Genomic DNA, 27,932 nt, shown 5'->3' with positions numbered 1-27,932 from the left:
AAAGTCGATGGCTCTGGGAGGCTGGATATGTGTCGGCTTTTGACTTTGTTGCGTGCGGCACGCGCCTAAGTTGTAAGTTGTGGAAGCGCGCGGTGGACATGAACAGCGACAGACGAGCACACGGCAGACGCAGGATTTTACCTGTGTTTGGCAAAATAGCGAACGATTTTACCCTGGTGGACGGACGGGATGGGTGTGTTGGTGGTGGTGGTGGTGGTGGTGGTGGTGGAATACGAGGGTGCCGCTGTATTCCGGGCGAGTGCTTGACAAGAGTCGCTCAAGCAGACCCGAGATGTTGGAATGGCGTTTTATGCGCGCCATGACAAGTCTGAAAGAGACAGGCAGGACAAGAGGCTTCTGAGCTTGGCGGCAGGACGGCTGTGCCCGGCGGACGGGGGACGGACTTGGGCGTCTTGGCCTGGCCGAGGCTAACACGAGGCTGCAGTGGTCCAATGGCAGCTGGGAATAAGCATAGTCGTGATGCTTGGTTGGGCTGGCTTGGCGCTTGGCCCACGGACGGCGAGCAGAGCCTCGGACTTTGGATCATCGGGAAAAAGAGCTTGCGTGTGTGGGCGGTACTGAGGGCGGGGCCTGGCAAATTGCATTGCATTGCAGCGCAGCGCAGCGCAGACGAGATGCAGCGGAGCTCGGAAGCAGCAGCAGTCTGGTTGTGGACTCGAGAGCAAAGCCTTTGGTAGCGCCGTCAATCGCGCAGCTTGGCTTCTACCTTAATTCTCGGCCAACCTTGTCGGCCTGACAGCGGCGCCATACCAAGGGCCATGGGCTGGCGGCAAGTTCCTCTGCAAAAAAGAGGTGCGAGAAACCATCTGCGCCGCAAACGTGCGACTGGACCGTCGCATCGAGATTGCGCGCCCGTGCTCGTGTCCAGTGGCAGGCAGGCTTGGGTGGACGGGGACGGGGATGATGCGAGGGCAAATGCCGCTGCTCCCGCTGGGCAAGTCATTATGCTTAAAGCCTTAAGCTTAAAAGCCTTATCGCAACCCCCGTGAGCCCATGACTGAGGCGCCAGGCCGCCCACCCTCCAGGTCTTGGCCCAACGTCGCCGGCACGTACAGTACAGCGCCCACACGCACATGGACACTTCCTGCTCGCTGGCCGTCCCTCCCACTCTGGCCCAGCGCCAGGTCGTGGTGGGGACGTCACAGCCGGGCATGCGTCGTTGGCGGCTTACGTGGCCCTGGACCTTGGAAATCCGACGGACCCGCAGAGGATGCGACTCAGGAGGTTAGCACGTTCCGCAAGACAGGCTTGGCGGCGCCAGGCGAGAGAGCTGGAGCTGGGTCAGGGTGGAGAGATGGCGATGTGCGCAGTCAGTCCTCCTTGCTGCCAGCCACATGTAGCCAGTCGTTGAGTTGAGACAGCGCGCTGTAAGCATCAAGCATAGCGGCGCGCCCGCTGACTGTATGAGAGAACGAACGAACGAACGAACGAACGAAAGAAAACGTCGCGACTTGGCGCTGGGGGCCGCGGCGGGCTTACGCTGGAGCTTGTTGATGTTTGCGCGGCACTTTGAATTAAAGTTAGCCTTAGGGTCGGGCAGGGGAAACGCTTATTCTGCGCACTGATGCCATCTGGGCACTGGGCCCCAACAAGGGCACTGCTCTGAGCAAACACCAGTCCGCCACTCCAAGCAGGCCAAGGCCGATCCATTCCCACGCGCCCAAGAAAAGACGACACATTCCTTCCTCCACTCAGTCCATTCTCACTTGTCCCTCCTTGGCCCTTGGTCCTTGGTCCTTGTCCACGACTCCTTCGACCTCGACCTCGACCCCCACCGCCGCCACGCCCATCCGCCCCACCTCCTCTCACCCTCTCTCTCTGCAAGAAGCTCGCTCGCAAACTCGAGGATAATATCGCAACCACCACCACGTTCAAGCTTAACCTCGACTGTAAGTCCTGCGTCGCAACTTTATTCCTGTTTCAGATCGCCGCCCGCCAACCGCCGCTGCCAACACCTCTCCCGCCCCGTTCCGTGCGAGGTTCACCGCAGCTCGCCCACCCTTGGCTCCAAGCATCCCCAAGGACTGCCCGCTGTGCTTATTGCTGGCCTAATTTTGTCCCATGCGTCAACTCAAAATCATTTCTGGCTCAGCCGGTACCATGGCTTGGCTGACGCTCGGTGTTTCTGCAGTCGGCTTAACCGAAACTTTATATCCTTTGTACCCACCGCCCTACTAGTCGCCTGCTCGCTCCTCTGCGCTTCTGAGCCACCACCTGGCCGCTGCGCTCAACCTCCCTCGACACCATGGAGACTTATCACGGCCACGTACGAACCCCCAACGACGCCATCATTCTCTTTGAAGCATGTCGCACCGGCATGCTGCCTCGCGTCCAGCGCCGCCTGTCCGAAAAGGAACGCCAGCAGATCAAGTCCGGCTCCGTCTTCGTCTGGGATGAGCGCGAGGCTGGCATGAGGAGGTGGACCGACGGAAAATCATGGAGCGCCAGCAGGGTATCCGGAAGCTTTCTGACCTATCGCGAAATGGAGGGCAAAAGAGGAGGCAACAGCTTTTCTGCACCCAAAAAGTCGGGCTCCAAGTCCGACTCCGGTTCAAAGGACGGCTCTGACGAAGACACCATGCCCGACGACGGTTACCGCTACAAGCCCGACGGTCTGATGAAGCAGTCTTTCAGCATCACCACCTCGCAAGGACAGCACCTCCACCTGATCAGCTACTACTCGCGCGCAAGCCCCACGTCGCAGACCCTCATGCAACCATCGCAGGACCCAAGTAAGCCTTCTGGGACATTTTTGCGTCACTGCCGCTAATGTGTATTTAGCTCTGCGTCACATCCGTCCTCAAAAGGGCATGTACCCCGAATCGTCGGTCAACGAGCAATCCAACGTTCCAGCAGTCACGCGAGGTCCGATGGGCGGATCACCCTTCACCACGGCGCCACACCAGATGGGATCTCCGTACGCGAGAGCAGGCCCTCCAGTCCCCTCCTACGCAATCCATGCACCGCCGGGCAGCTGGCCCCCAACTCCCCTCGGGACACCGCCGCATGCTTACGCTCACTACTACGGCCCAGCCCCACCGGGCTACATTGCCCATTCACCTCATCCTTATCCGCACCCATATCCTCCTCATCCTGGGTTCTCGGCCCCAACCGTTTTTGAACGCCCTCCGCCGGGTCTGCCTGCGCCTCCGCCCATGACCAACGGACACCCCTTCGCTCCTCATCACCTGGCCGCTCCTCAGCAGCAACATCAACCAAATCTCTCTCCTCGCGCACAGCAAATCTCACAAGCCGGACCGCCAACTTCGGCACCGGGATACCCGCCCCACCCCTACTCACATTATGAGCCGCCTCAAGATAGAATCGCCTTGCCCGCCCCTACCACTTCTGGGCCACAACTTCCCCCGGTCAATACTTCGGCGCCCATCACCAATGGCAAGCCAATGGCCTCGCCACCAAGCAAGCAGGTTCCGCCTCCCGCGGCCGCCGCAGACGCTCAAACCAACGGCGAGACCAATTCGGGACCGCCGACGACGTCGACGGGCAAGATCTTTCCGAGTATCCACGCTCTCGTAAACGGCACCTCTGAGCCTGCCGAAACTAGAAGCGATACCAGCGGCAATAGCCGCCAAGGGAGCCGGAGCCCCAACGGCCATCTTCAGCACGTGAACAACCGGATATCGGGCTTCGGGGAAGACTCCAAGGCCTTGCGCAGCTTGGACAAGGCCTTCCTCGTCTGAGAAACTCTGAATGTGCAAGATGACGACTCACCCAATTGTGTCTTTGCTTTGGGCACATGACAGTTCTTTCTGAACATTTTTACCACCAGCACGAACAGTGCTGCAAGTTCACGTTTCTCGTCGATGCTTAGCCTCTTTGCCTTCGCTCCGCCGAGAAAGATCGGACCGGGATTCTGCTACAGGCTGAAAGGCGTTGCCGGGTCTTTTTTTGTTTTGATCCTCGAGCCCGCAGAGTTTGATGACGGACATTGATCTCCCCGCTTGTTGTTTCAAATGTTCGGATTCCCCTTGCCTGTTGCATGAGGGACGCGGTGTCATGGATGCATGGAATGGCGTTCGTTTGGCCGGTTGTGTCGGAAACTACCGGTCTGGGGTAATCGTGCCTCTGATTCCCTTTCTTTTTCCCGTTGTGTTTCTTTCTGATATTTCCCTCTTGTGCTGTTTCCTGTCTTCTTCCCTGCCGTTGTGGCAGCGATATGCCCCACGCAACCGACGCTGTGGCAAGGGAAAAGATTGCGCGTTTCAGTGAGTTGAGATACCACTATTTCACACTTCCTCGTTTCTTTCTGTTCCTTGTTTCCTTCTCCTGTTTCCTATCTATCTATGTTTCTTTGACGGAGACTCTCTCCGCTCGGTGTCGGTCGTTACGGTGTCTGGAGCTACAGGACGGGGGTTACTTACTCAAGACGGGGCGATTCTTACAAGACGAGACGGACGGACGGGTGGTTGGGAATACGAGACGGGGCTCAGACATGTTTTCCTCTCTCGAAACGAGATGTCGGTCAGGTCAGGGAGCGCAGATGGGGAATACGGGATTTTGAGATGAGCAGATGAAACGGGGCGGACGGGATGGGATGGGATGGGATGGGTAGATTGAAAGATCCGACCGACTGACAGGCGGAGTGAACGACTGGACGGCGAAATCGAGAGAAATCTGCAACTATTACGAGCCTTGTTTTTGCGTTCCGCGTGCCACACGGCGAGTCGTCACTAACCTACCCTACCATCCAACGATGGATGCTCTCCAGCTCGGACGGACAGACGGGCCCCCGCGAGCCCGCACGCCCCCGACCCCCCCCTTCAGTGCAGGCCGTCGAAGTGTCGGATCCCTTTTCCCGACCTCATCACCGTGTGCCAGGCAAAACACGACCGCCGGACGACACGCGACCTCCTCACGTTCGCACCCCCCCCTTATCGCCCACCCGCACGACCCCTCTGCATGCCGTGACGACGGCAGCGTGCGCGTACACGCACATCCGCGTCGCGTCGCACCCAGCCCAGTCGGGCCCAGAGACACCAACCTCAGGCCAGGCAACGGAGGGGCAAGGAGGGTGGGGGGGGGGGGGGGGGGGGGGGGGGGTAAAAATAGCGACGCACGCACGCACGCACGCACGCACGCACGCGCGCACTTGGGCAGGAGCCGGCCGGACGCAGCCGCCAAGCGGTGGTGTGCGCGCGGGCGCGCGTCATCTCGCGTGCTTCGGTTGTGGTTGCGCGGGCGGACTGAGGTAGGTGGTAGGCATGCAGCCAATGAGGAGGCGCGCATTTGGCATTATTGCCTTCGGTGGGGTGCGCTGCGGAGCCGCAGGTTGAATGGGGGCCCGAGCGGTTGGGTTGGGCCCGCGGTCTGCCCTGACCTGGACTGGACTGGCGCTGTTGGTGGTGAGTGGAATGGAATGGACCTCGGCTGTTTGGTTGGTGTGCTGGTTCGTTGGTGGGGTGGGGTGGGGTGGGGTGAGTGAGGTGAGGTGAGGGTGGTTGCGATGGGTGAGGTATATGGGTATTGGATGTGCCTAGGGGAGGTGGTAGGGGAAGAGGAGCTGAGATGTTGGGTTGCTAAAGGTACCGTATGCTTGGATACCAGACAGACAGACAGACAGCGGCTGGATGTGTACCACGCTGCACTGCTCTGCCGGACGGGAGAAGGAAGGAAGCTGTAAGGAAGTGAGGGGACCTTGGTTCCGCCCCGCGCCCTCGTCGGGAATGAATGCGCCTTTGAAGCATCCATCATCCTCCCCCGTCACTTCTTTCCATTTTCTCGCCTTGCATCTCTCACCAATCCAACCTGTTTCTATTGCACGAAGGAACATTCGACCAAGCCCATCGCCTCGTCCACAACGACAGCCATCCATCCTCTTTCCTGCGCGGCTTCTGCCAACCAACCAAACCAAACCAAACCCACGAAACAACGACGCGGGCCGAGCCGCGGCACATACAGCAGCAGTATATCAACGACCTTCCCCGTCGGCCGTCCGCTCTAGACCCTTCCCTCCGTCCCTCTGTCCCTCCATCGCATACCCCTCCCCGCGCCGCCGTCGCCCTCTTTCTCTCTCTCTCTCTCTCTCCCGTCTCCCGCCAACCGACGTACACAAACCATGTCAGACAAGTCCTTCACGCCCAAAGACGTCGCGGCGCGCGCATCCGTCGACGACGGCCTCTACATCATCATCGACCACAACGTGTACAGCCTGGCCTCGTTCGTCGACGAGCACCCCGGCGGCAGCAAGATCCTGAAGCGCGTCGGGGGCAAGGACGCGAGCAAGCAGTTTTGGAAGGTTGGTTTGCACTTCCTTTCTGTTTTCTCCTTCATTCTCTCTCTCTGCCCTTTTTGCCGTGGTTTATTACGGGTTTGGGCAAATTTGGGTGCGGAGAAGCTTAGGGGAGGATGGGTAGGGTGAGGATATGGTAGGATCGTGCGCTAACCGGTTCATTATAGTATCACAATGAGGGCGTGCTCAAGAAATACGGTCCCAAGCTCAAGGTCGGCGAGGTCAAGGATGAGGCGAAGCTGTAGGCGCCGCTGCGTGCCGCCTTAGTCCTTGTCGCTTTTGTTGTCTGCTTGTCCGTCACACACTCAACCCGTCGATACTTTCCGTCGCGCATATATCCACCACCTCACCTGCTTTTTTCTTCTTTAAGATTTGCAACAGCCGCGCTGTTTGAGCGGTTCGTTTGGTCTCTTGGACGGGCGATGGCGGGAAGCGGGCAAAAGCCGAGTGCAAGGATCGATCACGCTGTGGTGTTGTAAGGTTGTGGGAGATGCAACAACGAGGACAACGACGACGACGATGTGAGGCAAGCCATGACGACAAATGAAGAGAACGAACGCTACAATGGGTCGCAAGGCTCGCGCCGCCCAGCGATACGCCACCAGAACCGCCGTGCCCCACTGTGTGCAGCAGCAGCAGCAGCAGCAGTAGCAACAGCAGGCGATACGACTGCATGTACACGGCCGCGGGCAGACGACGACAACTCAACCAAAGCCGAAACCAAACCCGCCGTGTCCCATCCCGTCCCTCCCATTCCAAGCCGCTATGCTTTCCTTCACGTCTTCGCTTCTCTCTCGCTCTCTCGCTCACTCTTAAGGATTCAATACCACACATCCACCCCTTACTCCTCTTTCTCCCCTTGCTGTATCCGTCCTTTCCTCCTCTAAAGTCCATCCGACGGAGCTCTGATTCGACCACGTGCATATTCGTTTCATTTCATCTATACTAGATTCGGGTGAGGTGGTGGTAGTGGTGGAACTGCTGTTAGAGAAGGGAGGGAAGGAGAGCATTTGCTGTGTCTCGGTAGCACGAGGTATTTCGACTGGGAAGGCGAGTGACTTGATTCGAGCACATTGCTGTGGTGGCATGGATCTGTCCATTTTACTGCACACGGTCTGCTGGCGGATGGAGCCGAGTTTGTGTGCGCTGTCACTTGATCTATAAGTCGTGGTTGATGCATTTTCGCCAATTCCACTAGGAGACAATACCAAAGACGCCCTGTCACAGTCGGCATAGTCGTCGCTTTGCTCTTGCCATGCATGTCATGATATTATGCCATTCGCGTCAACGATTTGCGCGATGAGAAAGAGGAGGTCACCGCTCTATCCTATGGTACACTTAGCGCGTCCCATTCAAGGCCCTATACCATCGCCGCCCATTCCACCCATGCACCCCAGAAGCCGCCTCCCCGTACCCGCACTTGGTCTGCCTACTCCAATAACGACGCCTGATTCGTGTACAGCACGTCGACGACATTGTGCAACTTCTCGATGGTGGAGAGGGCGGCGTCGTAGCCGCGGTCGCGCTGCGTCTCGTCGTAGACGATGAGGCAGCCGGCGTCCTGGTCGAGCACGCCGATGATGACCTTGTCGAGGATCATCTGCGACAGCTTGCGCTCGACCTGCTGCGTGTCGAGGCCGACCGTCTTGGCAATGTGCGAGATTTCGACGCGCGAGTACGGCTCGATGACCTTGATCAGGTTCTGCTCGAGCATGGCGTCGTAGAGGCGCCGCAGGTGCGACGCGATGAAGCGGTCCGAGCCGAGCTCGTAGCGGTAGTCTGACAGCGCCTTTTCGTACTCTTCGAGCGAGCGGTTGGCGTGCGCGCGCGCCACGGCCTTCATGGCGTCGAGGTTCTTGCCCGCGTACTTGAGCGCTTGCTTCGACGTCATGATGTTGTTGACGTCGTCGACTTGGTTCAGCATGATCTTGCAGAGCAGCATGTACTGCAGGGCCGACGTCGCCATTTGCTCATTGTCCAGCGAGTGGTAGCCCTCCATGGCTTCGATGAAGTACGAAAAGGCCGTGGTGAAGTCCTTGTCCTCGGCGTGCAGCATTCCGCTCTGCATGTCCAACCCTGCCTGTACCAGTGGCGGAGTGTATACGGATGCCGCCGATGTGCGCGCAGAAGTCAGCGCAGCCCGCCCCTTGGGCACATTGCCCAACGCGTGGTACACCCTCGATTCGAGAAGTTGGACTTCGACGAGCACCAGCTTGTCGTCCAGGCGCTTCAGCTCCTTCAGCAAGCTGTTGATGAGCGTAAGGGCATCGTAGTAGGCTTGCTTCTGCATGTAGAGCGAGACGAGGCGAGTCTCGAGGTTTTGTCGGAGGAAGCCTCTCCGCTCGGATACGGCCCATTCGATGGATGACTTGGTGACGGTGATTTGGGTTTCGAGCGTGTTGGGGATGGCGGTGAAGAAGTCGAGAAGCTGACGGACTGTTCACAGAGTCAGTCAATGTGAAGATGCCGATGGATAACTTGCTCACCAAGCTTCGCCGTCTTCGCCTTTGCAAACGTCGACATGACAGAGCGCGTCTGCCGAATCAGCTCCCCCAGCTCGTCCACCTTTTTGTGATCCCGGTACAGCTCGCCCAGGGAGACGAGGGCCGTCTCAAAGTTCTTGATTGCAGCATCGCTGGAACCCGGGTCGCTGGAGAGTACGTCGCGGTAGATGGCCTCTGCCTTTCCCGGCTCACTCTTTGCCAGCTTCTGGGCCTCTGCTATCCTCTTTGCGTCTTCGGGGGCCGCTGGCGCCATCTTGGGTGGTGGAAGGGTGAGTCTAGGGAGGACGTGAGAGGTTTGAGAGGAAATGAGCGGGGAGATGCTCCGGCGTGGTGATGATAGGTTGTTGATGTCTGGCTGATGGCAGTAGCTGGATCCGTACCGGAGCTCTGATGTCGCGTCGGCGTCGGCGTTTCGAGCTCACCGCCCGCAGGCCGCGCCAAGCATTTTGACGTCCAAAAGTTCTCGCCGTTGCGGCGAACCCTGTCCTCCGCACACACCAACATGGTATGCTAATCTCTTGACCTTCGCCTTGAATTTACGGAGACTGACATGCTGGCAGAAAATCAAAGCCCTTTCCCGCTCAGCGGCCGACTATCAGGCACCGGGCACCAATGTCGCCCGCGCGCCTCGCAACCTGGATCCGGCACTACATCCTTTCGAGAGAGCTCGGGAATACACGAGGGCCTTGAATGCGACCAAAGTGGACCGCATGTTTGCAAAACCCTTCCTCGCTCAACTCGGCAAGGGCCACGTCGACGGAGTCTACTCAATCGCAAAAGATCCCGAGTCCTTGGAGCACTTTGCCAGTGGTAGCGGCGACGGAGTCGTCAAGGTTTGGGATCTGACGAGTCAGGAGGAGATATGGCAAGCGCAGGCGCACGAAAACATGGTCCGCGGCATGGCCTGGTCGCGCGACCGAAAGATACTCTCCTGCGGAACGGACAAGACGGTCAAGATGTTTGACCCGTACCAGACGACCTCTGGCAGCAGGCCGATTGCGACATGGCTTGGGCAAGGCGCCTTCACCAGCATCACCCATCACCGCAGTGACCCAGCGATCGCCGTGTCTTCCTCCTCCCAGATTTCCATCTACGATACCACGAGGCCAGCCTCGAATCCGACGCAGACCATCGCATGGCCAACGGCCATTGACACGATCAACGCTGTCTCCCTCAACCAGACAGAGACGTCGATTCTCGCCTCGGCCGCATCGGATCGCTCCATTGTACTGTACGACCTCCGCACGTCTTCGCCCCTCCACCGCTCCGTCATGACGCTGGCCTGCAACGCCATTGCCTGGAACCCAATGGAAGCGTTCAACTTTGCCGCCGCCAGCGAAGACCACAATGTTTATATTTTCGACGTGCGGAACATGAAGCGCGCGCTCAACGTCCTCAGAGACCACGTTGCCGCCGTCATGGACGTCGACTGGTCGCCGACGGGCGAAGAGCTTGTGTCTGCGTCCTACGATCGTAGCGTACGGCTGTGGCAGCGCGGGCAAGGCCACTCACGCGACGTTTACCACACCAAGCGCATGCAGCGCGTCTTCTCATGCGCCTGGACTCCCGACAACTCTTACATTCTTTCTGGCTCGGACGACGGCAATGTGCGGCTGTGGAGAGCGAAGGCGTCAGCACGGCAAGGCGTCAAGTCGGCCGCCGAGCGGCAGAAGCTCGAATACGACGAGGCGCTCAAGCAGCGCTACAAGCACATGCCCGAGGTTCGGCGTATCGCACGGCACAGGCACGTGCCCAAGACGGTCAAGAAGGCAGGCGAGATCAAGAAGGAGGAGCTTGCCGCCCTCAAGCGGAGAGAGGAGAACGAGAGGAGACATAGCCGCAAGGGCGAAGTCAGGCGGAGGAGCGAGAGGGAGAAGATGGTGTTGGCGACTGAGGAATAACGGAAATTCTCTATGGGACGTGTGCGGGATGGGATCCATGCGGACCGGACCGGACCGGGCTGGGCTTTGGGATGCTTCCTTTGCTGCACAGCGTTGGCGTTTGTGGATCTTATTTACGGACCTACTGGGGAAAAGTGTATGGGCGTTTTAAGGAAGAACCCTTTCAAAAGTGTTTTGTCATCCCCTGTGTCACTCTTGATGTTAGGAGGCGGCCAATCAAAGTCATGCAGAATTCAATCAAATTCGTAATGAAGAAATTGGCTGACTTTCGAATCCCCCCACTTCAATCGAATGTTGGCCTGAAGTTGCTCAATTCAGAGAATCTTTGACTCGACGGATTAGCTCTGTACAGCTTAATCATAGGTTCCGAGGGAGTTGCAACAGAAGCGCAGAGATGTTGAAAGGAGACGCTGTTGATGCATCAACGTCGCTCTGTTCACGACATGGCCAGTCGAGTTGTGGCCGGAACTTTTGTTTCGTTCGAAGACGGCCGGGAACTTATCCTTCGTCTCCAGAACCAATGCCACTGACGGCTTTTGACACAGGATAAATAAGAACCGTGTATTCGCGCTCTGTTTGCCATATTCTATGACCGCTTCTGGAAGCACCCTAAAAGGGCTGCAAAAAGTCCCATCGTACAATTGCTTGTTTGAGGTATTCGTCATACTTTACAATCTAACCGTCGAGAGCGCCATCCTTTCTAAAGACCTCATTGCTCCAGGGCTCGCCCGTCAGAGCCGTCAAACCCGTGTGCGGCTCACACGTCTGCCTTCCGCTCAGCGGGCCCGGCGCCGGAATCTTGACACCGCCTGCCGTGTACGTCCTGTCCTGGGGGTTGATTTCAGCGTCGACGCCGGTGGCGGCCTCGCCCGTGGCCTGGGCCGAGGCCCTCAGCGCTTTGAGCAGCGACTTTGTCTTGTCGGCGGTGAGGTCCTCGTAGTAGTCGTCGTTGATCTGGACCATGGGGGCGTTGGCGCACGCGCCAAGGCACTCGACTTCGGTAAAGGTGAACAGGCCGTCCTGGGTCGTGTGGCCCGGGTGGACGCCCAGCTCCTCCTCGATGGCCTTCATGATGCTATCACTGTTGCGCAGCATGCATGGCGTCTGTTTTTCGCGGCTGTCAGCCCCAGTGTCCTGTTGATGATGATGGCGATCTTCCCCTCAGTCCACTCCGCGTTCCCCAATTCCCCCGAAGTCATGCCATACCGTTGTGCAGCACTGGACGTGGTACTTGCCCACGGGCGTGCGGTTGTACATTGTGTAGAAGGTTGCGACCTCGTAGACGCGCATGGGCGGCATATCCAGGAGGCGGGCGACCTCATTCATGACGCTGAGGCTGGTGAAGCCGTGCTGGCGCTGGCCGAGGTCGAGCAGCGGCATGACGGCCGCCTTCTTGTACTGGCTCGGGTAGCGGGCGAGGATTTCTTCGATGAGCTTCTCATTCTGCTCGTTGAACTTGAACGGGATGTTTGGGTTGTTCTCGGGCGTGTCCCTGTGCTGTAGTTGATGGCCACACAATCGTCAGCTGGTTATTCCCCGGATGTCATGGCGGCCTGTTGTCGGCGCCGTCGAGACGTGGAGAGAGCACGTACGACCATGAGCGAATCACTCTGCGCGCGGGAAGTAGTCGCAAAGGAGCGCCATTGGGGCCGCGGTGCCCATCTGGCCGCCCGGATGCTCGATCGCAGGGCAAATGGACTGAATCTCGAAGCCATTGTGTGTGGTTGGATGGTGATGTCGTCGATCGGTGGAGGGTCGTCGTCTTGGGGCACGCGCTTGGCAATCCGGGGGTGGTTTCGGCCGACAGCCAATCACAAGCCGTCTTTACATCATAGATGCCGTTGGTCGATGCCCCCGGCTTGGGCAATGAATACTCGGGACTTAGTTGAGCATGCTCAAATGCTGCTAACGTATGTTCCATTTATTCGGAGCTGTCACTATTTTCCTATTTTGAAAGTCAAGATGTGTCCGGGTGGCATGTTTTAGTCTCACGGGGGGCAGCAGACCCAAGGAAGCAAAATCAGAAGCAATACAGTTCTGAGTGTGGATGCATTTTTTCCAACGCCAACAGATTCCATTCATGGTACATAGTCGGCATGTAATTACAAGACTAGATACGTGATGTTTTGGAGCCGGTACGGTTCCAGCCAGAACCATCACTTTGACTGGACCGTTGCAGGAAGCCTCGTGCCATGCCCGACTTGGCCAGCGGCTCGCTGCGCAAGTTCGTCATAATTCAAGCTCTGAATGCCCGCATCGAGGGTCATGCCGCTCAAAGCTTCCGTGGCCGTTGACAGAGTCAGAGGTCCAGGAATGGGTCCAGCCGGGCCAGGGCTGTCGAACTTGTTTGCGTCCTCACGGCGCCGGACCATTGACAAGACTTGAGCTTGGATAACCCCGACCCGACCCACGTAGCTGAGACGACCTTGTAGCCACGAACGTTGTAGAGGAGATAGGGTTTCGAGGTTGGCGCAAACAAAAATGTGCCAAACCAGGAGGTAGCCGCCTAGAGCTTCCGCAGCTTGTTCGTAAATTAGCCTATAGAGTACAGTATGATGTTGTGGTCAAATCCTACCTTGCCGGTCTTGTGGCCCTACATCGGCTTGTTGCTGCACACTGTAGTCCAAGTGGAAGGGTACACTAGCGCAGACGTCGTCGACCAGTGTTTGAGTGATATAACGAGCGCGCCTTGTCATTGCCGCGGCTTCTTCATCTGAAAGATCCGGTGAGATTGCTGAACAAGCCGCAAGGACGACAGTCTGGGTCGTGATGCGACAGATGCGGTAGTCATTCAGGACGTGAGCAGCATAAATGTCAGGGTAGACGTGAACTGGTCCCAGCCACCGTGCGGCTTGCTGCACATCTGGATCTAACTCGTAGACCATGGACACGGTTCTGGGTTGCCACTTATCGGGCAACCAATCCCACCACGTCTGCAGCGAATTGTCGACTTTGATCGCAGATTCGAGTAATTTTCGAGCTTCGGTCACCTTCTGCACGCCATCCGGCATATCTAGGACTTTTTTGAGCTCCGCGCGAATATTTGCGACCCCCATGGACATGAGGGTAAGTCGATTCGGCGGGTTTTCGTCTTCGATATGCCAGTGGTTGCTGCTTGAAAAATCCTCAATGGCTATACACTTTTGAATCGAAGTGGACAACTACAGAAGTTTAGCTGGGTTGGCCATATACACCGAATATTGACTTACCATCATGGCTCTTACCGCATGGAAAATCTGGCGAGAATGCTCCGTCGAGAAGCCATCTGCGCCCCGTAACTTGGTCAGAGTTACGGCGCCGCTGATATGATGTTTCCAAGCCGTGATCGAATCGTTGGTAGACATTATTGACTGCATGCATTGTCAGCGTACCTGTTCGGGGGCATCAAACATCTTTCTCAACACAGGTTTTGGATTTCTTCAGCGGGGAGGCCGCGGCAATTTGCAAAAGGCTTGTGGTTGGGATGTACCTCGTACAGGGCAAAGAGCAGAATGGACAAGATTGTCTCATCCGTTGCCGCTGAAGCTGGGTCTTGCAAAGCCTCTCCCACTTTGCGTAGAGCTTTGCCATACGCTCGTCCAGCTTCTTGGGCTGTTGCTCCACGACTTGGATCCTTGCCGAAAGCGGATAGTGATACCGCATTTGTTGCGAGGTGCAAAGCGGACGACATGTTGGCTGAGTTGTAGTAGGGAACGAGGCAATTAAGGAAAGTATCTACTGTCTTTGACTGTCTCGGAGGAATGACAAAATTTTGGAAGAAGAAAGAAGTAGCCTGCGTCTCGATCGGCGTTTTGATAGTAGAGGTGAAAGTCAGCTTTTGAGGGCGCTGGGTATTCTTCGACGGTGATTGGTCCGCGACATTGAAAGAATCTGTCCTCGGAGCGCTCGATCTCTGTGCGGGAGGAAGGATTCGCTTTTCATCATCACCGTCTTTCGGAGACTCGCTGCTGGGCCTGCTCGGTTAGACTCGTGTTCGCATGAAAGTAAAACGGTCACAATGGCTGGAGCGTTACGCCAAGGATGCACACGCTTGAGCTGTTCGATGGTGGAGGCCGCAAGAATATAAAAGGACCGGAAGCTTTGCAGTTTGAAAGAGTGATGGAACGGTTGCGCGTTAACATAAGACTGGCGCCCGCATACCTCGAACTTGTAGCTGTCGGACTTGATCTCGTCTTGGAAGCCTGCCTGCGCACCCTACGGACGACGGCGGCATTCTCATTGCGGAACATGAGGTCGAACTCGTCCGGAAACCCTGGACAAGATCGACCAGACTTCTGGCATTTTTGGCACGTCGGACGCCCTTCATCACACTGGGATGCGGTCAGCCAATCCAGTGCAAAGGTCCAAAGACCAATCTTGTATGGGGTGTAAGGCGGAGAGGTCTCTTACGCGGATCCTGCGGCTTTTACATGTCTGGCATCCACGACTCGGTTTGCCGGTATAGACCATAGTCTGCGAGGCTAGATAGGAACAAAAATCGCAAGAATGACCGTAACAGGCAAGAGAACGGAGGCCAGGACCCCGTATGCGCGACGCACCGGCGGAAAGCGGGTATATAAGTCCAGTGATTGCCGGGGGGTCGAAGACTTTTGAGAAATGAATGACCTTGACCAGCGCCAGAAAATGGGCCAACTGGTCAGATCAAAAAGGACGACGCTGGTGCCATCAGGTACATGCTGCTAGGGCGTTGCATGCAGAGAGAGTGCGACGGTCATTAGGCAGACAGAAAAGCCTACCGCGAAATAGGTACGAGGGAAACATGAGCTCGACACATGCAGACATGGTGAAGCTGGGGGAAGCTTGCGCTAGCATGACGCGGAACGCTCGCCTCGCAAGCTCTTCCCCTTTAGGCCTAGCCGCCTCCGTCAAACCCTGCGTTGATCCCGCTCCATCTGCAACCCCAGCTCTCACACACACCAACCAACTCCTGTTCTTCTCCCTTCACTTTGCTCCCATTTTCGCCCGCGGTAATCTGATCCGACCCACCAGCCCTGCGTACCCACGCCAGACACCGTTGACAAGACCCGAAAGCTAGCTACGTGCCGAATCGTCTGCCCGTTGCAAGCCATGGTGTCCAGCAGCCAGAGCCAACTATTGTGCAAACTCTCCGTCCAATCCGGCATCGAGTGACGTGGGTTACTCATCATCGGGAGATCCCTGTGGACACGAACCACCACCTCGCTTCCACCCTGAAAGCCCATCTCCATCTAACCACTGATCATGTTGGAAAAAAAAAAATCCCCGATGCCATTGGCGACGCATCTCGGTTCTCTGTATGAGCGCCCGTGACTGGACACTTGAGTTAAACAAGATATGCCGTCATCACCGAAGTCCCATGTTCATATCTACATGCCCGAGGGACAAGCCTGACGACCGGTCTGGCAGCTCGTGGCGAGGAACACCACCACATTGGATACCTATCCCTGAAATGCCTTCCTAAAAGAACCGTCCTGGATCCCTTTTGGGCCATCACAGGCATTGTCCTCCTACTATTTCAGGAAAGAACACCATGCCCCTGGGATGAAGGTCAATTTGTCCCGCACAACAGCTTACTACTACACGAATCGCCTGAGGCAGCATTCATCCTCGCATTACAAATGATACGTTGCCGTCTCGGCAAAGCTCTTCGTATATCACGAGATGTGAGTGGCCTACTCGTATTATCTATCACTTCTATTTATTAAACCCAGCATAGCTTAAATCAATCTATAGCAAGAACTCCCTAATTCACCCTCCGCCTTTACGCACTAATTTCATCATCACGGCAGTTTTGATAAACCTGCAGACTGGGCGCTGATCATTCTAGGCAATGGCTTACAGCGTGCACCGAAAAGTAAGCACAGCCATTGTGCAAAGGACGTACAACCTGTTTCCCGGATAGCGACTCTTGGGCTTTGCAAATCTTTCGATCACAGAATATAGGCTGGCTACCTTCGACCCGGTTACTGAGACACTTAACCTTATGGCTCTGGATGCCTTACATGGCATCAATCGGAAAGTGAAGGGGAAGGCATGAAAGACCATCACGCCCCTTGTCTGTGCGGGCGGAACAGTAGTCTGTGTTTAAAGACTAAGCCAGCACGAGCTCCACACGTCTCCAGCTGTCCCGAAGGCTGCGTTACAGCTGCCAACCCAAAGCAAAATCCTACCACTTACTAGACACTACCTTCACATCCTGCCATGTGATCCTTGGAAGACCAAGTGTTTCAGGGCTCTTCAAAATGTCAAATGCGAAGATCTCCACCACTTCAGAGCTTGGTTATTATCTACCGCTTCGAAATAGCTCCAAGTCCTGGTACTTCATCGGACGAACCCAGATCCTCGGGTCATCTTGGCAAAAGATCACCCTTCCAAGGTCCTGGTCCATCGGCACAGTCCCTCAGTCTAACTTCAAACGTTGAGAATCGGTTTCTGCAACCGACGAGCCGTCCGTGTGAGCCCCTGCTTAGTTTCCGGGCTGACTAAGATCTGGCCAAAGACATCCTCAAGGCTTGATACTGAACAAAAGATGAAAGATGCAGCTGTCAAACCTTTCTGGACAGTCGAACAGTTTCATGTGTTCCATCCTCGCTGTCTTGTGTCAGATGCTCGGTTTCATCTTGTCGTTAGCTGCAGAAAATTGCTCGTCCCGGCGACGCTGCACACGAGCATGCTCGAGGACGGCCACACGATGAAGTCACGGCAAAGACTGCCGAAGATTCAGATTATCAGCGCGATTGCCGCACGATGATGGACTTGCGTGTGGGTGGACTCCCGAGGCACCGCGAGCCCGCACTGCATGCCTCTTACTGCCAAAATCTCGCAAACATGTGGTCTCGGTGCGGGAATACATCATCTTTCAAAATATCGGAGCCTACGTGCGAGTGACCTTCCGAATCCTGACGTCCACGAGCGTAGGAAGAGAAAGCTTGTTGCGAGTTCGCAGAATTACCTCCAACCCCACGCGGAACCGGGACGTCTTTTGTGGCATAGTTGTTGAGAACCGAACTTTTTCCAACTGCGGATGTTTGGACACCACAGCTGATGATGCCGTAATCAGAAACTCCAGGTCCTGCATGAAAGCCGTTCGCAAATCAGTGGCAAAACAAATCGAATGGAGCGCTATGCACGCCATCACGTCTATAGAGCGAGCAATATCTTCTCACCTCGGCGCCTTCGACCATCTGGTGTCACCAGTGGATCACAAGGGCAAACAATCTTCAACCTCAAGATCCTAATCCGCCGATTCAACGCTCAACCATTCAGCGTGTCTTATCCAGGATCAGATACAGGACCCAGCTGCGCCCCTTTCACCTTCGAGCATGCGCAATTTCGGCATCTCCAACCCTTCCGCTACACTACCAAACCCTGGCTCGTCTCTTGGATTGCGTGATCTCATGCCGAGCAAGATCAGATCTCGCTTCGCGTGGGCCGGACAAGTATCCGAACAGGATATCGCTGCCCTCGAACTTACAGTGGAGCGGAACCAAGAGACGGGCAGCTCAACGACATATCGGCTGCTAGATGCCTAAGGATCGTGTTTTGAGGTGTGGTGGTAGAGGGGTTGTGCCGCCGCTGATAATCACCGCGGGACGCTGCATGTGCAAAGCCGGATCGACGACCGAGCCGACTTATTGGGACTAACGCCCTCGGCAGACAGTTTGGCTCTGTGGTCTTCGAGTCGAGGATATGCCAGAGAAAGACTTCTGGAATGTCGCCTGTTCCGTATCCGCAATGAAAACGAAGATCCCGGCGACCCCTTTTCGCATAACGTGTCGAATCCTACAGCGAGTGTCGAGGAAAATATTACACTTTGGCTATATCGCCCTGAGAGCAGTCCCTCACCGGTATGGCCATACCTAGAAACCGTCATTCACCACTATGGCTTTACCTGAGGAGTTGTCAGTCAGCGTCAAAGCTTTGAGACCTGCTGTGTTACTGTGAGGTCAGAGGGGCAAAGCCATGAAGGTTCCTCGCTGGGAGGAGGAACAGACGTGTTCAGGGAGGCGCTGGTCCTGCTGATTCACTTCTCACGTTGTCCTCTTGAACACTGTTCCCTTTATCCAAGCGGATTGCCCGTTTCTATTCCAAAATTGGACGTCTACCTACTCCCTTTCTTTAGACCGGTCTCTGATTCCAATCTTCCCCAATCCTGTCTCCTCTTTCTGCTTTTCCCTCCTTGTTGACTCACCCTGTGACCATTGCGATCCCCTCGTCCCCTTTTCTCACGACCTGGCTTTGGCTTGACCTTCCAAGTAGCTCGTCTCTCGTTGCGCCCCATCCTCTCTTTTCCCTCACTTCCTGCCGGAGTCTCTATCCCTCCTACTCACGAGCTGGCTGCTGCTTGACTGCCTTCCTAGCACGCTTCTCATGCCGTCCTCCTTTCTTTTCTTCCTCATTTGTAGCCTCCTGTCCTGTCTTCTGCACCACCTGCTGCTCCTCGATCTCCTTCAGAGATTCGCCCATCTCTCTCATGCTCAAAATGCTCCTTCCACCATCGCTAGTGATTCTAGCTCTGGTCTTGCACCTCAAGACCTCTCTTCCCAGCCTCCTGACCGATCTTTCGTCGCCTCGGCCGCCATCCACCTCCTGATCGGTCCTCACAACACCGCTCGGGCAAAACACCAAACACTCGCCGACGCCCATCTGGACGATTTCGTCGAAAAGCTCGTCCGAGTTCTTCATTACGCCGTCGGCGTCGTCGACGTGGTGCGCGAGGCCCTTGCTGGCTCCTCCTCCGGCGGCCAAGTGACGTCCCAAGACGCCCATCCACGCGGGACTGCCGAAGCGGTGGACAATGGTCAAGCTGCACAGGTCGAGCAGCCGCGGGTCGACGGTCGGCTCTTGGGTAGCGATCACGATGCGCACGCCGGCGTGGCGCTGCAGGCGGATGGCTGAGAGCAGAGAAGATGTGAAGCGGGCTGCGGCCGCCGATGAAGCCGTTTCCGAAGAGGTCGAAAGGTATTTGTGAGCTTCGTCGAGAGCGATGACGCGGCCTGTTAGAGGCTTCGAAGCGCCGTGCTCGAGAAAGAGCGAGAGCGCAACGCCGAAAAGCGTGCAGGCGCTAGATGGGTCGATGAAGGGGTCGGAGAGGTCGACGATGGTCAAGGTTCCGGGCTCCGGCGCGAACAGGCTGGCCGTGGTGGTGTTTGACTTTTGCGTGTTGGGCAGACGCGATGATGAAGGCAGGTTCATCAAGGATTCCAACAACTGCATGCGCAAGTTCAGCGGTCCACGCTGGTCGGCGGAGAAGCGCTCGGCGTCGAGGAGCTGCTTGAAGCGCCTGTAGTCGAAGCCCGTTCGTCCTTGAGCGGCGGCGCCCATATCGCGAAGGATGCGGTGGATAACCTGCTCACCAAACAGCACATTAGCAGTCGTTCAGCAAAGCACACACGACGGCTCCTCGTCAACGCACTCGCTCTCACGGAGCAAGATGGACAGACCAACATACCTCCATGTACAACGGCACGCGGCCATCCTTGCTGTCCAACGCCATGAGAGTGAGCATCCTCTTCGCGCTCAAATCGCCCTCGCTCAACCTCAGCACGCCGACCTCGACCTTGCCGCCCTTGACGCCCTCGCGGTAGGCCCTCTCCAGGGCCCAGTAATTGCTCGGGCTGGCCAGGACGCGCACCTTCACGCCCTGCGACGCCAGATGCGCCGCCTCGCAGATGCCGCCGCCGTTGCTGCCGTCGCCGCTGCTACTCCACGCGTCGTAGTGGAAGACGATGGCCGCGAGGGGCTGCGACAGACGACCGATGGTTGCCACGTGCGGCAGGAGGCAGCCTTCAAGGATGCATGAGAGGGAATGAGACTTGCCGGAGCCCTGGGCACCGCACAGGAAGGCGGAAAACGGGGCATTGGTGTTCAGAAAGAGTGGTTCAGGCTCATTGTTTTGTTGTGCGTCACTAATGCCGTCACAGTCGATTCTTCCGCGGTGTGGGCGCCTCTCGTGGCCGAGCAACGCGTACTGCGTGAAGGCCGCCGGCGTGGAGGAAAGCGCGCGCTTGACGCTCCAGGAGAAGAGGGGCGCGTTGAGTAGGTCCTCGGTGAGGCCAGTGATGCCGTTGTTCTCGGGCGTCGATGAGCCCAGGAGCGAGCGGTACTGAGCTAGCTCGGCATCGCTATTGCGATGGGCGTGTTTGGCTGGCATGGTCGTCCAACACACAAGCGCGTATCTCGTTGGCAGGTTGGTGTGTGGTGATGATGGGTTGAAGAGAAGAAGAGTGTGTTGGCTTGGAGGATGCGGTGGGTTGACCGAAAGAGGAGGATTGAAAAGAGCCAGGCGGCGGCGGCACGACGATGACAGTGGCGAGATTTACCGTTTTCCGCCTTGATTTCCCAGGAAAAAAAGTCGGCCGTCTATCCAACGTCAAGGCCTGTCTGGGTGGTGGAGAAGGGAAGACGAGTGGGCGCAGGGACGTCAGCGCTCTTATATCGACGGCGCGCGCTCTCCTCCCCACCGGCTCACTCACCTACCTGACCTCCAACCTTCTCGCGCCGACGTGCAGAAAGGCGAGACAGTTTTGGGACGCGGCGGCGGGCGGTAGACTCTACCCGCTGGAACCAGTCGAGTTGCTTCCAGGCCCAGAACTTGCCACTGAGCTCCTCGCCCATCTCAGAAGGGTAAAAGGCTCCAGGACAGCGAATACCTTTCAGAGCACGCTCTCACGAAACACTATGTCCACTGTCTTCCTCACATCCCCAGAAGAATTTCCTGGCCAGCTGCAAGAAGCGAAAGAAGCGCCTCGACCGCACGAAAGTAATCACCTCACACCTCACCGACTCTCTGCGCGCAAACGACGTGTGTTCAGCGCACCTAGACGCCCTGCAAACCGCTCGACGAGACAACGCATCGGGCCTACGCACCATCGGAGCAAGAAAGCGCTGCTTGTAAGCGCTGCTTGTAAGCGAGAACGGCGCAACAGGTGTCTTTGCGCGAGAAATCCAACTCGCCCGCGCTGCCAGAGTAGTCGGGAAGAGAAGCGAGGATGTCGCGGTGTGTGTGCCAAAATTGCTGGAGTCGTGGGGATTTGGACGGATACCACGAGAACATTCAGGAATACAAGGTAAGCTGTCAGATTCGCCTCGCAGCCAGAGGCCATGGCGTGCGCGTGTATGCTTGTGTTTGTGCGGAATACACTGTTGAACAATTCCATTCCTGTACAGATGCGGCCACTTGAAGACGCCTGGTGGATAAAGTGATGGTCCAACGTCGAGGAATGCATGTCATGGTTCAGCAATCATTGCTCAAGGAACAAGCGACACAAGTGGAGAATCTCAGAATTGCCACAAAGAAAAGCACCGTTGCGTGCAGCTGTACTAACTTTCCTTCCCAAGCCGCCAGATTCGCTACATAACGTATTGGTGTTGGTATCATAATCGTCGTAAAAACAAAACCCACCCGTCCCTTCCACATCGCCCACAAACAGTGGCAAGAGCTGACATGGAGGCGGCGAATGAGAGAGACAGCAGCGTAAAGAGATGCAGCAACGGCAATTTATCAAATTGCTCAGCCCCGTTTGCGTGCCTGCCAGCCATATCAAGCCTTACTTCTGCCCGTCCAAACGTATTACTTGGTTTGCCCCATTAGTAGTGCACCGCTCATGTGAGCCGCACGTGTCCATTGACAATGAATTGTCGTCCTCTGCAAGATCAAATCATGACCGCGTTTGCGTTTGCTCTTTCTCTCTCTGCCTCAGAGATGGGATATGGCGGATTCTGCTGCGTCCTGCTCTTCTCACTTTCGCCGCTGGTGGTTCTCGGCTTCGACCGCAGTGCCGGGTGCAAGTCGGACTCGACTTCAGTTCCAACAGTACTGCCGCCCTGAGTTTCGGAGTAGTTGTCCCTGACCGGGCCGCCGTACTCTGACTGCGCTTGCGGTGGGGGCGCCGTGGTGCCCAATCCGCCGACGCCCAGGCGGCCGCCGCCTGCCATGCTCATGACTTCTTCCCAGCTCGGACGCCAGGAGCGCAGCTCATCTTCAGCGTCGTTGAGCACTTCGCGAGCAGCTTCGGGAGAACTTGACGAGGCGTAAGGTGGGTGCGACTCGCCGGGGACGATTGGCGAGTCGTCAAGGAGGTTGATCAGTCGTCGAGCGTGTTTGGCCAGGAGTGCCTGCTTTTCGGCGCGTTCAATGACTGCCGCAAAATGCGTTGAGTAGGCCTCTTTGAACTTTTGACGAGTCTGTTTCCAGGTTAGTCGGGTGGCGGAGTGAGGAGTATGGGTCAACGCACAATGTTGGTGAGTTGCGCCTCGGCCACCAGGGATTGGGCCTCAGCGCGGACCAGCTCTTGCTCTAGCTGTACGATTTTGGTACTCTGCGGCTCCTTGTACTTCAATTTAGCGATTTCGTCGGAAACCTGCAAGACGCGTTAGCAATTGTTTCGATCGAGCCTCAAGCAATACGCCTCACTCAATGCTTGAACCCGGGAGCTTTGGTAAACAAACCTTGATCTTGTGGTCTCTGCTAGGCTGCACACTGCTTTCGGTATTCCGAATCTGCTTCAGCACGCCGCGATATTCTTCCAAGCCCTGAGAGTACAGGTCTTCCTGTTCCGCAATTTCTGCCATCAGCACGCCCAACTTGTCGCTGATGTCGGATACAGCATCATCGCCCGTGGCCTCGCCCCATTCGCTCAACTGCGCGGCGATGCTGGCGCGCTCTCTTCCGGCGGTTTCGTGGGCGCTAATGGCGTGGTTCTCCGACTTGATGAGCTTGAACAGACGCTTCGAAAGCTCCGGCTGTTGCATTCCACGCAGCGATGTTATGGTGAAGCGGTGCTTGGGCAGCGGCTTGGACGAGGGCGTGCCCTCGCTGCCGTCCCTGTTCCGCGCAGAGCGAATTGAGAGCGAGCGGTTCCTGTTGCGAACGGGGAGAACTGTGAGCGAGCGGGAACGAGACGGCGCGCGCGCGAGAAATGCCGGCGGTTGATTGTAGGGCGGAGGAGGCGGAGGAGGATGGGGAGGGTACGCAAATATGGCCATTTTGAAGGGGAGAGGAAAGATGTTTGAAGTAGTCGCAATTGTTTCAATGGAATGGTGTAGGTAGTAGAAACAGCACAACAGCAGAGAAAGAGCCACAAAACGGAAAGATTGGCAACGGAAATGCTTTTGGGAGTGGAGCAAAGAATGAAGACCAGCTTACATTTGGGCAACGGTTGGAGCAGTCGGCAGCTTTTGTAGGTTCCGTTTGCTCCAGCGGCTAAAGTTGGCCAAAGAGCGGGCGGGCGCTAAAGGAGTTGACGTGCATGCATGCAGTGGGGCGCTACCTAGGGATCTCGCAGGGCGTGGGCGCTTAGGCGAAGTGGAATGTACGAGGAGAGATGCAGGTGAGGTTTGTGTGCAGCTCGTGGTGAGAGGCGAAAGGTTTGGAAGGTCGGTCGGGAGCAGCGTTTAAACATGTTTGATGACAGGTGCGGCGGGGAGGCTCCATTGGCCATGACTTCCCTGCCGCTCGCCCATAGACGTCATGGCGCCAATCCCGCCCACCTCAAGACGAGTCATTGATTTACCGTCTATCTACACCATTGACACCACTACTCCAACCACCTTACATCACACTCTGCTCCCACTCGCGCCGCCTGGCCCTCCCCGCGGCACCCTTTTGCCGTCCCCTCCCAGGCTCTCCAGGTCCTTCATCTTGTGGTAGTGCGGCGCCACCTCGTTCAGCCACGCCGGGTTCGGGATCGGCATGACATTGCGCATGTACTCCTTGCTCGTGAGCACCAGCTCGTAGTAGCACACAAACTTGGGCGGGCTGTCGCCAGTCTTGGTCAGTACCGAGCTGGGGTGCAGGTACGTCGTCATGCCATTCTTGACCGTCCGGTAGCTGTCGCCGCCGCGCTGCAGCCGCGCTGCATTGGGGAAGAAGCCTGCCAGCAACGACTTGAGAATCGGCACGTGGTCGTTGGCTCCGCTCGCCTCAATCGTGACCTCGACTCGGTCACAAAGGCGAGCAAGCTGGTCGCGCACGTCTCGCGCCCGACTCAGCGACTTCTGCTGCAAAAAGTTCTCCTTGGCCCACACGTAGCTGAAGTCGGCATCCACCCACTGGTTCCAAACGTTGAGCAGCGTGAGATGGTCGCCGCCCTCCTTCATCGTGAACCGTGCTCGAGCCGAGTCTGCGTGAATCTTCTGTTGCTTTGGCCGGATGAAGAGAGCAGCTGACTCGCCCAGCATGGACACAATGCTGAGGACCTCTTCAACGCATTTGAGCTGGTCTGCCTTGAGAATGGCAGCAGACACCATGGGGTCGACAGGGAACTCGGCCATTTGACGACCCCTCTTGGTCAGCTCGCCCTTGTCGTTCAAAGCCCCCAGAGCATAGAGCAGCTCCAATGACCGAATCAGCGTGTCTGCCGGCGGGGCGTCCATGAAGTCGAACCCAACCAAGTCGTTGATTCCCAAACTCTTGAGCAGCAGCACAGTGCTCGAAAGATTCGTCCGTTGGATTTCTGGCGTCGTGTTGGCCTCCAGCTCATTGTAGTAGGCCCACTTGGTGTATAGTCGGAAACAGTGACCAGCACCGACTCTGCCAGCACGACCAGCTCTCTGGTTGGCCGACGCCCTACTGCACGGCGTAACCACGAGCGACTCCATTCCTGTCCGGGGGTTGTACACATTTTCCTTGACATAGCCCGGATCGATGACGTACACGATGCCCTCAATCGTGAGCGATGTCTCTGCAATGTTGGTGGCCAATACGACCTTTCTGCACTTTCCTGGCGGTGTCGGCTCAAAGATCTTGGCCTGTTCCTCTTGCGGTAGGTTGGCATAAATGGGACAGATGATGAGCTCTGGTGCTGCCGAGCCCAGTTTCCGTGACGTCTCTGCCAAGTCTTCGGCCATTTTCTCAATCTCGTCCTGGCCAGTCAAGAAGACGAGAACGTCTCCTCGAGGCTGGGACATGTGGATCTGGAACACTGTTGTGACGGCTGCCGAAAGGTAATTGGCTTCGGGCTGGGTTGAATTGTTAGTACGCAGAATCGAGTGGAGCAAGTGTAAGCATACCTGAGGGGTGTAGTAGACGTTGACAGGAAATCGTCTGCCTGGCACGTTGAAGATGGGAGCATCGTCAAAGTATTCACTAAACTTTTGCGCATCAACCGTGGCTGACGAGATGATGAGCTTGAGTTCCGGCCGGAATCTTGCAATGTCCTTGAGCAAGCCAAACAGAATGTCAGTCGCCAAGGTACGCTCGTGAGCCTCGTCGAGGATGATGGCGCTGTAATTCTCCAGACTCGGATCCGTCAAAAACTCTCGCAGCAGCATTCCATCCGTCATGAACTTGACAATCGTGTTCTTGGGGTCTGTATTGTCCTCAAAACGGATCGAGTAGCCGACCTCCTTGCCCAGCTTGACGCCCATTTCCTCGCTCACACGCGCGGCGACTGACATGGCAGCCACACGCCTGGGTTGGGTGCAAGCAACCATCTTCTTAGCTTCGCCATTCTCGCCCTTGGACGTGTAGCCCGACTCGTGCAAGAACTGCGGGATTTGCGTCGTCTTTCCCGACCCAGTCTCGGCCACGACGACGACACATTGATACTGCGATATTGCTTCCATGAGCTGGTCTTTCCACGTGTAGATGGGGAGACTCTTGCGGGTTTCGTCGATGGACTTGGCCTTGGCTTCTGCGGCGGTTATCTGTTTGGCCAGCATTTGCTGCTCTTTGCTCAGCCTCTGGCCAGGCAGCGCCTGGTCCATGATGAAGTTGATCTTTTGCGAATCGTCAAAGACGTATTCATAATCGCCCTCGTTGACGCGCTCTGGACGTGCAATCTGAGCCTTTGCTTTTGCCGTCTGCTCCCTCTCCCACTCCTCTTGCTCCGTGACGAATCGCTCGCGGCCGTATTCATCGCGATCAACGTAGCGTTTGTAAAGCGCCTCCTCCTTTTTCTTCCGCGAAATCTTGCCCTTTTCTGTGATATAGTCCTCCGGAAGCGCGTAGCCATCTGTGTGCTCGTCCACACGCAAACGCTCCTCTGCAAGCTGCAGCGTCTCTCTGTTTCTCTTGAAAGAGTCCAGCTCCGCCTGTGTGAGTTCGCCAGGGGCAGCTCGGCGTTCCTCCTCTTCCTCTTCCGCAACTTGTTTCCGCAACAGAGCAAGCTGCTCTGCCTCTCTCTTCTTGAGATACTCTTGCCTCGAACGCAACCGCAGGTCGGACAGGGCAGCATCTCTAGCTTCCGCATCGTCGGCTAGAGCTCTTCGTCGCGCAGCATCCTTTTGCGTGCGATCCTCGACGACCTTTTTCGTAGACTTGTCATCCTTTTCTCGCAGCCTCTTCTCAAACGCTTCCCTTTCTCTCCGATCCCTCTCTTCTTCGTCCAATTCTTCTTCCGGCTCTTCGTCCTTCCCCCTGCCCGACGGTCGCGGACTCGCAGACCCATCATCCAACCGGGCTCTCTTTGGACTCGATCCCTCATAAGGTTCCTCCTCTGCCTCTTCCTCGACAAACTCTTCATCGCCCCATCGGCCTTCAAAGTCGTCAACATCTTTGCGCCGCAGCTTCTTCGACCGATGCCTGTCTCTGTCCTCCCGATCACGACTCCGCTCACGTTTCCGATCCCTTCTCTCTCTGCGCCTCTCGCTCCTCTCCTTGTCGTCTCTCACCGACGGTGCTGGGGGTGGGGGCGGCGGCATCGAATCCTCCTCCATATCCAACAACGCGTATTTTTTGCGCTGGCCCTTGCCATCTCTGTCCTTCTCCTTTGCGCCCGCACTGCCCTTCGCATCCGCGCGCTTCCCCACTTTAGCAAACAGCGACTCGGCGAAGCCCCGCAAGTCGCCCGCGTCGTCGTCGAGGAAGCTGCCCAGCTTGTCCGCAAGCGCTGGCGCCGATTTGGCGCTTGACGCCGTGGCCGCGACGAAGTCGACGACTGTTGGGTCCGACAGGCCGGCTAGCCGCAGCAGGTTGTCGCTGATCCAGACGCGTGTTTCGGCGGGGATGGACGACATGGCGGGAGCGTGGGTCGATCGATGAGGTAGGTTGGAGAGGCGGCGCCGCGCAGGCGAATTTGTGTGGTACTGCAGGCTGTGGACGGAGGTGATGGTGAGGCAAGCAGTGGCGGCTGCTATCGATTCGGCATGCGAGGATCTTTGGTTTCGTGGAGAGCTTTCGCGTGTGATGGATCGGAGGACGTTCAAATTGGGTGCGGGCTAGGCGCGCGTCCACGATTGCTTGGCCCTCGTATTGAAGCTGGTGGGTTGGTGGGGTGGACGCGGTTCGCGGGGCGTGAGGGAGAAAGTTGATGCTTGAGCTGGGATCAACCTCTC

General features: G+C 56.8%; 11 protein-coding genes across 11 annotated transcripts; 4 read left to right on the top strand and 7 right to left on the bottom strand.

The window, feature by feature from the left end:
* The first annotated feature begins 1,891 nt into the window (after nucleotides 1-1,891).
* J3D65DRAFT_62754 (camp-independent regulatory protein pac2) lies at nucleotides 1,892-3,960 on the top strand. The gene is made up of 2 exons (XM_066800550.1): nucleotides 1,892-2,753; nucleotides 2,803-3,960. Exons 1-2 carry the CDS (start codon nucleotides 2,267-2,269, stop codon nucleotides 3,720-3,722), a joined length of 1,407 nt encoding a protein of 468 aa, XP_066652377.1. The 5' UTR covers nucleotides 1,892-2,266; the 3' UTR covers nucleotides 3,723-3,960.
* Nucleotides 3,961-6,097: 2,137 nt separating this feature from the next.
* On the top strand, nucleotides 6,098-6,516 carry J3D65DRAFT_647366 (putative cytochrome b5; the record flags this gene model as incomplete). The annotated part of the gene is made up of 2 exons (XM_066802336.1): nucleotides 6,098-6,277; nucleotides 6,439-6,516. 2 exons carry the CDS (start codon nucleotides 6,098-6,100, stop codon nucleotides 6,514-6,516), a joined length of 258 nt encoding a protein of 85 aa, XP_066652376.1.
* Nucleotides 6,485-7,447, bottom strand: J3D65DRAFT_62685 (uncharacterized protein). Its single transcript, XM_066800472.1, has one exon. The coding sequence runs from the start codon at nucleotides 7,193-7,195 to the stop codon at nucleotides 6,569-6,571; it is 627 nt and encodes a 208-aa protein (XP_066652375.1). The 5' UTR covers nucleotides 7,196-7,447; the 3' UTR covers nucleotides 6,485-6,568.
* J3D65DRAFT_633954 (PCI domain-containing protein) lies at nucleotides 7,424-9,122 on the bottom strand. Its single transcript, XM_066801177.1, has 2 exons — nucleotides 8,758-9,122; nucleotides 7,424-8,707 (listed from the first exon to the last, which is right to left on the bottom strand). The coding sequence occupies exons 1-2, from the start codon at nucleotides 9,026-9,028 to the stop codon at nucleotides 7,701-7,703; spliced, it is 1,278 nt and encodes a 425-aa protein (XP_066652374.1). The 5' UTR covers nucleotides 9,029-9,122; the 3' UTR covers nucleotides 7,424-7,700.
* Nucleotides 9,123-9,270: 148 nt separating this feature from the next.
* On the top strand, nucleotides 9,271-10,676 carry J3D65DRAFT_593864 (U3 small nucleolar RNA associated protein; the record flags this gene model as incomplete). The annotated part of the gene is made up of 2 exons (XM_066797816.1): nucleotides 9,271-9,280; nucleotides 9,336-10,676. The coding sequence occupies exons 1-2, from the start codon at nucleotides 9,278-9,280 to the stop codon at nucleotides 10,674-10,676; spliced, it is 1,344 nt and encodes a 447-aa protein (XP_066652373.1). The 5' UTR covers nucleotides 9,271-9,277.
* Nucleotides 10,677-10,935: 259 nt separating this feature from the next.
* On the bottom strand, nucleotides 10,936-12,423 carry J3D65DRAFT_633950 (thioredoxin-like [2Fe-2S] ferredoxin-domain-containing protein). Its single transcript, XM_066801176.1, has 3 exons — nucleotides 12,269-12,423; nucleotides 11,883-12,173; nucleotides 10,936-11,780 (listed from the first exon to the last, which is right to left on the bottom strand). The coding sequence occupies exons 1-3, from the start codon at nucleotides 12,389-12,391 to the stop codon at nucleotides 11,352-11,354; spliced, it is 843 nt and encodes a 280-aa protein (XP_066652372.1). The 5' UTR covers nucleotides 12,392-12,423; the 3' UTR covers nucleotides 10,936-11,351.
* Nucleotides 12,424-12,719: 296 nt separating this feature from the next.
* On the bottom strand, nucleotides 12,720-15,456 carry J3D65DRAFT_633947 (uncharacterized protein). Its single transcript, XM_066801175.1, has 6 exons — nucleotides 15,066-15,456; nucleotides 14,817-14,986; nucleotides 14,146-14,629; nucleotides 13,886-14,026; nucleotides 13,252-13,837; nucleotides 12,720-13,197 (listed from the first exon to the last, which is right to left on the bottom strand). The coding sequence occupies exons 1-6, from the start codon at nucleotides 15,123-15,125 to the stop codon at nucleotides 12,833-12,835; spliced, it is 1,806 nt and encodes a 601-aa protein (XP_066652371.1). The 5' UTR covers nucleotides 15,126-15,456; the 3' UTR covers nucleotides 12,720-12,832.
* Nucleotides 15,457-18,977: 3,521 nt separating this feature from the next.
* J3D65DRAFT_684423 (uncharacterized protein) lies at nucleotides 18,978-20,827 on the bottom strand (the record flags this gene model as incomplete). The annotated part of the gene is made up of 2 exons (XM_066803785.1): nucleotides 20,107-20,827; nucleotides 18,978-20,003 (listed from the first exon to the last, which is right to left on the bottom strand). Exons 1-2 carry the CDS (start codon nucleotides 20,806-20,808, stop codon nucleotides 18,978-18,980), a joined length of 1,728 nt encoding a protein of 575 aa, XP_066652370.1. The 5' UTR covers nucleotides 20,809-20,827.
* Nucleotides 20,828-21,997, top strand: J3D65DRAFT_62618 (uncharacterized protein). Its single transcript, XM_066800411.1, has 2 exons — nucleotides 20,828-21,724; nucleotides 21,825-21,997. The coding sequence occupies exons 1-2, from the start codon at nucleotides 20,958-20,960 to the stop codon at nucleotides 21,853-21,855; spliced, it is 798 nt and encodes a 265-aa protein (XP_066652369.1). The 5' UTR covers nucleotides 20,828-20,957; the 3' UTR covers nucleotides 21,856-21,997.
* Nucleotides 21,998-22,310: 313 nt separating this feature from the next.
* Nucleotides 22,311-23,642, bottom strand: J3D65DRAFT_605543 (Eisosome component PIL1-domain-containing protein; the record flags this gene model as incomplete). Its single annotated transcript, XM_066798363.1, has 3 exons — nucleotides 22,311-22,841; nucleotides 22,892-23,017; nucleotides 23,106-23,642. 3 exons carry the CDS (start codon nucleotides 23,640-23,642, stop codon nucleotides 22,311-22,313), a joined length of 1,194 nt encoding a protein of 397 aa, XP_066652368.1.
* Nucleotides 23,643-24,020: 378 nt separating this feature from the next.
* On the bottom strand, nucleotides 24,021-27,930 carry J3D65DRAFT_633935 (putative mRNA splicing factor RNA helicase). The gene is made up of 2 exons (XM_066801174.1): nucleotides 25,668-27,930; nucleotides 24,021-25,616 (listed from the first exon to the last, which is right to left on the bottom strand). The coding sequence occupies exons 1-2, from the start codon at nucleotides 27,612-27,614 to the stop codon at nucleotides 24,213-24,215; spliced, it is 3,351 nt and encodes a 1,116-aa protein (XP_066652367.1). The 5' UTR covers nucleotides 27,615-27,930; the 3' UTR covers nucleotides 24,021-24,212.
* Nucleotides 27,931-27,932: the final 2 nt, after the last annotated feature.

Source organism: Phyllosticta citribraziliensis (assembly GCF_038025025.1).
Source record: "Phyllosticta citribraziliensis strain CPC 17464 chromosome Unknown J3D65scaffold_10, whole genome shotgun sequence".
Lineage (NCBI taxonomy): Eukaryota > Fungi > Ascomycota > Dothideomycetes > Botryosphaeriales > Phyllostictaceae > Phyllosticta > Phyllosticta citribraziliensis.
The sequence above is the reverse complement of the archived record's forward strand: the minus strand, read 5'-3'. Positions and strand labels throughout refer to the sequence as shown.

Excerpts from the sequence above, each read along its gene's own strand:
- J3D65DRAFT_62754 (XM_066800550.1), top strand. The coding sequence starts at position 2,267 with ATGGAGACTTATCACGGCCACGTACGAACCCCCAACGACGCCATCATT. Across the intron at positions 2,754-2,802 it reads GCAACCATCGCAGGACCCAA|CTCTGCGTCACATCCGTCCT; the intron begins GTAAGCCTTCTG and ends ATGTGTATTTAG.
- J3D65DRAFT_62685 (XM_066800472.1), bottom strand. The coding sequence starts at position 7,195 with ATGCACGTGGTCGAATCAGAGCTCCGTCGGATGGACTTTAGAGGAGGA.
- J3D65DRAFT_633954 (XM_066801177.1), bottom strand. The coding sequence starts at position 9,028 with ATGGCGCCAGCGGCCCCCGAAGACGCAAAGAGGATAGCAGAGGCCCAG. Across the intron at positions 8,708-8,757 it reads GGCGAAGACGGCGAAGCTTG|TCCGTCAGCTTCTCGACTTC; the intron begins GTGAGCAAGTTA and ends CTCTGTGAACAG.
- J3D65DRAFT_633950 (XM_066801176.1), bottom strand. The coding sequence starts at position 12,391 with ATGGCTTCGAGATTCAGTCCATTTGCCCTGCGATCGAGCATCCGGGCG. Across the intron at positions 12,174-12,268 it reads AGAGTGATTCGCTCATGGTC|CACAGGGACACGCCCGAGAA; the intron begins GTACGTGCTCTC and ends CATCAACTACAG. Across the intron at positions 11,781-11,882 it reads ACGTCCAGTGCTGCACAACG|ACGCCATGCATGCTGCGCAA; the intron begins GTATGGCATGAC and ends CGCGAAAAACAG.
- J3D65DRAFT_633947 (XM_066801175.1), bottom strand. The coding sequence starts at position 15,125 with ATGGTCTATACCGGCAAACCGAGTCGTGGATGCCAGACATGTAAAAGC. Across the intron at positions 14,630-14,816 it reads CCGACAGCTACAAGTTCGAG|GCCCAGCAGCGAGTCTCCGA; the intron begins GTATGCGGGCGC and ends CTAACCGAGCAG. Across the intron at positions 13,198-13,251 it reads AGGGCCACAAGACCGGCAAG|CTGCGGAAGCTCTAGGCGGC; the intron begins GTAGGATTTGAC and ends TTTACGAACAAG.
- J3D65DRAFT_62618 (XM_066800411.1), top strand. The coding sequence starts at position 20,958 with ATGACAGTGGCGAGATTTACCGTTTTCCGCCTTGATTTCCCAGGAAAA. Across the intron at positions 21,725-21,824 it reads AGAACATTCAGGAATACAAG|ATGCGGCCACTTGAAGACGC; the intron begins GTAAGCTGTCAG and ends ATTCCTGTACAG.
- J3D65DRAFT_633935 (XM_066801174.1), bottom strand. The coding sequence starts at position 27,614 with ATGTCGTCCATCCCCGCCGAAACACGCGTCTGGATCAGCGACAACCTG. Across the intron at positions 25,617-25,667 it reads ACGTCTACTACACCCCTCAG|CCCGAAGCCAATTACCTTTC; the intron begins GTATGCTTACAC and ends AATTCAACCCAG.